Source organism: Trichechus manatus, unplaced genomic scaffold (assembly GCF_000243295.1).
Source record: "Trichechus manatus latirostris isolate Lorelei unplaced genomic scaffold, TriManLat1.0 scaffold00061, whole genome shotgun sequence".
Taxonomy (NCBI): domain Eukaryota; kingdom Metazoa; phylum Chordata; class Mammalia; order Sirenia; family Trichechidae; genus Trichechus; species Trichechus manatus.
In genome coordinates, this window is record NW_004443997.1 from 3806291 (window position 1) to 3811629 (window position 5339).

A 5339-nucleotide genomic window follows, 5' to 3' on the forward strand; every position below is an offset into this window, starting at 1 on the left:
ACCATACGCAACACACATAACACACACACCCCACCCCACACAAGATACACCATACGCAACACACGCATATACACACTCCACACACAACACACACAACACACACACCCCACCCCACACCACACACCATACACAACACATGCATATACACACAACACACACAACACACACACCCCACCCCACACCACACACCATACACAACACACGCATATACACGCTCCACACACAACACACACAACACACACACCACACACCATACACAACACACGCATATACACGCTCCACACACAACACACACAATACACACACCCCACCCCACACACTGCACACACACCACACACACTCCACCCCCCCCACACCTATACACACCCAATGCTGCACACATCACACACACCCAATACACATTGCATACACCACACACATGCCCTATACACACTGCACACATAAACACACAGCACACACACACCCACATACACCACACATCCCACACCACACATTCCACACCACACACACACCGCACACACACTCCACAGCACACACACCACATATATACCCTGCACATACACGGTACACACACACCACACATATACCACACACACACTGCACACACATCACACCACACACACTCCGCACATACCCCACAAACACAGCACACACACCCCATACACCCCCCCACACCACACCCCCCCACACCCCCACACCACACACACCCCATACACTGTACACACACACCACCCACACACACACTGCACACACCACACACTGTGCACGTATACCACACACCACATACCCCCCCGCACCGCACAACCATACATACACACCTAAACACACACCTCCACAACATACCACACCCACACCGCACATACACCCATACACGCTGCACACACCCCTTACACACACCCACACCCACGCTGCACACACTCCCACCCCACACATACACTTCCACAACATACTACACATACACCACACCCATACCCCCTACACACACACCCACACACCACACATGCACCTAATATATACCCAAACACACCCGTACTCCTCCCACCCTCTGACATTCCACACACACACCACACCCACACATGTACTTGCTCCGTATCCCCCCCACACCCACATGTCCCCCACCATACACACACATACCCTGCACACACATCACACTGCACTCATAATACACACAACCCCCCCCAACCCCACACACACCCACCTCCCATCCCAGCCCCAGCTCTGCCTGCCTCCTGCCCAACCAGTAACACATCCCAGCCACACTGGTGGGGAGGCAGGTGCCTGGAGAAACCCCCTCCTGTGAAACATACCTCACCCTCCCCACCTCTACCCCAAGCCCAAGCCAACCCCATTGCCGTCCAGTCGTTTCTGACTCAGGGTGACCCAGTGGCTGGTAAATTGAGAGGCCTGGTCAGACGCAGGCAAAGCTGTTGAATCTTACTAGTAATCACTAATTTCTTACAGAGACATGTGAATTAAACAACCATAACATTGCTTTCCAAGCACATCAGCAGAGATTTTTAAAATATTAAAAATAATAACACCCAGTGTGGGCTAGGATATGGAGAAATAGGCAGACATCCTCATTCACAGTTGGTCTCGTTCACAGTTGGTGGGAATATAAGATGCTCAACTTTTTGAGGGCAAAGTCTTTACTTGTTTCTATCCAAGAGCATTAAGGGGTACCCAATTTTTACCCCCCAGCAACACTTCTAAATGTCTCTTTCATAGCAGGGAGCGGCTAGGACCCCTTGCACGTTAATAAATACGTCCTGGTCTCATGGGATTCGTAATCCCTGATTTAACTCCCTCTTTCAGGGCTGTTATGAGGTTCAAATGAACTCCTGGGGTCACAGGACTGTCCTATAAGGCACTGTCCAAATGAGAAGGCTAAGGAGCCCAGGTGGTGTAACAGTTAAGTGCTCAGCTGCTAACTGAAAGGTCAGTGGTTCAAAGCCACCCAGTGGCTCTTGGGAGAAAAGACCTGGCAATCTGCTCCCATAGAGATTACAGCCTAGAAAACCCTATGGGGTACTTCTACTCTGTCACATGGGGTCACTGTGAGTCAGAATCTACTTAATGGCGCCCAACAACAACCACCACATTTTCAGTATCTGATGGCTCCCCTCATGCCTCAAAGACCCTACACAATTTGTGGTTTTATTACATCTCCACCACCACCCTGTGCAGTTACAATGCCGTGAGATAGATGAGGAGACTGAGGTTCAGAGAGTCCAGCAGGCTGGCTAAGTTCACACTGGGATTTGAACTCAGGACTGAGCAGGGGCCGGCTAACTGCAGGGTGAATTCTGAGTGACCCCTCTCGCTTGCCTGTAGAGGAGCTGGACAAGCTGATCTCGGACCGGCCGGAGAGCTGCCGGCGCCCTGGCAAACTGGGCGAGCCGGAGGCCTCCGTGTTGACCCACTCCACCACGGTGGCCATGGCCCATGGCTGCCTGGCCGTCTCCCAGCTCCCACCCCAGCCCCTGATGACCCTATCCCTGCAGTCTGTCCCGCTGCACCACCAAGCCCAACCCCAGGCGCATCTGGCTCCAGACTCACCAGCCCCAGCCCAGACCCCACCCCTGCACACCTTGCCAGATCTGAGCCCCAGCCCCCTGCCCCACCCCGCCATGGGGAGGGCTCCAGTGGACTTCATCAACATCTCCACCGACATGAACCCCGAGGTGGACACCCTGGATCCCAGCATCATGGACTTTGCTCTGCAAGGTGAGGCTGGGGGATGGGGGGCATGGTAATGGAAGGGAGAGGGGAAAGGCAGGGGGCCCAAGAAGACGGAGGAGCAAGGGATAGGAGGGCTGTCTGCATGTTACACCCACGGCCACACTGCACCGCTCATTCCTTCAACAAACATTTCCCGACCACCCAATAACAGCCAGTTACAGAAAACGTTTAATGATCACTTACCGTATACCAGGTACCTTCCTAAGCACTTTTGGCATCATTTCATTTCACCCTTCCAACAGTCCTGGGAGGGGAAAAAAAACAGTCCTTGAAGGCCACTGCCATTTCATATACCCATTCTGCTTATGAGGAAACTGAGGCAAAGGGAAAAGAAATCACTGGCCCAGGGTCACCTGGCTAGTAAGTGGCAGAGCCAGATTTAAACTCAAGTTTGTCCAACCCTAAACTTTTTATCAAGAGGGCAGTGGTGGTTCCGTGGTAGAATTCTCACCTTCCATGCGGGAGACCCAGATTTGATTCCTGGCCAATGCACCTCATGCTCAGCCACCACTCATCTGTCAGTGGAGGCTTGCGTGTTACTGTGATGCTGAACAGGTTTCAGCAGAGCTTCCAGAGTAACATGAACTAGGAAGAAAGCCCTGGCAATCTACTTCTGAAAATCAGCCAGTGAAAACCCTATGGATCACAACAGTCTGATCTGTAACTGATCATGGGGATGGCACAGGACCAGACAGTGTTTCGTTCCATTGTGTGAGGTCGCCATGATTTGGGAGTGTCTCCTTGGCAGCGAACAAGAACAACAAATGTTCAGTCATTAACTGCTTCCACTCCCGCCTGCTCATGTCAGGTCTGGTTGCCACTCTGGCCCACTGCTGGCTGCAGGGTCATCTTCAATAAACAGGAGATGAATGAATGAATGACCGAACAAGGGAAGTTCAGGGAAGGCTCATGATCCATCCTTTCAATAACATTTGCACACCTACTATGTGCCAGCCTCAGCCCTCCAGGAGCTCTGTGTGTAGGAGGGAAATAGACAAGTTGGCAGGTGGTTACAGCTGTGAAATTGGTAAATTCCAACCTCCCTGCCTCTCTCCTGGGATTATTTAGAGTTAAGTTGTGCCGAGGAAAGGGAGAACCTTGTATTGCTCCCCTAGCTCTGACCATGCTGGTGCCATAATGTGGGCTCTGTGCTTTTCACACAGAATCTTGTTTAGCCCTTGCCAGCCCTGGGAGGTGGGTTCTCTGATCACACCCATTTTAGTCCAAGAAACCGAGGCTCAGAGATGAAAGTGACTTTCCCCAGAGCACCCAGGGGAAGGGGACGGCTGGCCTGGAACTCTTGTCTGGCTCCTCCGTGATTTTCCTGCAACAATAACCTTGAACCCTGTACATGGTCTTTGCCTCCTCCCTTAGACCAGCATTCGAACTCAGGTCTGTTTGACATGCAGCCAGCTCACCCAGATGCTTTTGTCTTTGAAAGGGAACCTCTGGGAGGAGATGAAGGATGAGGGCTTCAGCCTGGATGCACTGGGGGCCTTCGGAGACTCCCCACTTGACTGTGACCTGGGGGGCCCAGGCCTGACCCCCGTCTCCAGCAGCAGCAACCAGTCCTTCTCAGACGTGCAGGTGACAGGCCTCTACGCCACGTACTCCACCCCGGAGAGTGTGGCCGCCTCTGCCACCACCTCCTCCTCTCCGTACCTGGGCGCCCCGGGGAACAAGCCCATAGCCCTGCTGTGAGCTGAGGTGCTCCCTGACTCCCTACCCTCCGGGGGCAGACCCTGGCAGAGAACTGACCACAGCAAGGTATTCCAAGAATAAAGGCCCCCCTTACATTCTCACAGGCCCCTCCTGAGCCTGGTGGGGCTGCTGGCTGGGCTGCGAAACTGTTCCTCTGGGTACCCCCACCACCCTTACACCGCCCCCCACCCCCGCCAGGAAGCCTCTGGGCCCTCCCAAGTCAGACTAAGAGGCACGGGGACAGCAAGCTGGGCTTCCCCCTGTTCACGACACTCTAAGCACCCTAAGATGCAAGGCCTGGCTGGGGTGAGGGTTTTCTCCAACCTGATTTCTGCTGGGCACCCTGACCACCTGCAGCCTACTCTAGGACACGTTGGCATGAGCCGTGGAAATGCCTGGAAGGTCCTTTAATTTATTCTTCTGGAGACAGGGTGAACCAAATGACACATCTGCCTCAAGCCTCCAGCGGCCAGGCTCTGAGGGCGGAAGTAGAATGTGGAACTGCCAAGCATCTCTTGGATGGAACAGGCTGAACTCTGAAATGGACACCTGCCCATTTGGCCTCTAGCCCCATTTCTCTGCACGGTGCAACTGTTAACACATTCAGTTGCTAACAGGAAAGTTGGCAGTTCGAGCCTACCCAGAGGTGCCTTGGAAGAAAGTGCTGGAGATCTACTTCTGAAAAATCAGCCACTCAAAACCCTATAGAGCACAGTTCTACTCTGACACACACGGGGTTGCTATGAGTAGAAGTCGACTTGAGGGCAACTGCTTAACTAGTAATATGTTAGTTTCATAGAGTAGACCCCTGGGTCATGCTGGGCATTGTTACCGTTTGTAAATTTATTTATATTTATTGTGGCCCATCCACACCACCTCTGCAAACCCAGCTCCAG

The 5339-nt window shown here is 53.0% G+C and overlaps 1 protein-coding gene across 1 annotated transcript in view; it reads left to right on the forward strand.

Annotated features, from left to right (window-relative positions):
• FOXN4 (forkhead box N4) overlaps nucleotides 1-4443 on the forward strand; it is a 29267-nt gene extending 24824 nt beyond the window's left edge. The window contains exons 8-9 of the mRNA XM_004378988.1: nucleotides 2335-2727; nucleotides 4184-4443. Coding sequence (XP_004379045.1) covers nucleotides 2335-2727; nucleotides 4184-4443 — 653 coding nt within the window. The remainder of the gene's footprint in view (nucleotides 1-2334; nucleotides 2728-4183) is intronic.
• The last annotated feature ends 896 nt before the right edge of the window (nucleotides 4444-5339 follow it).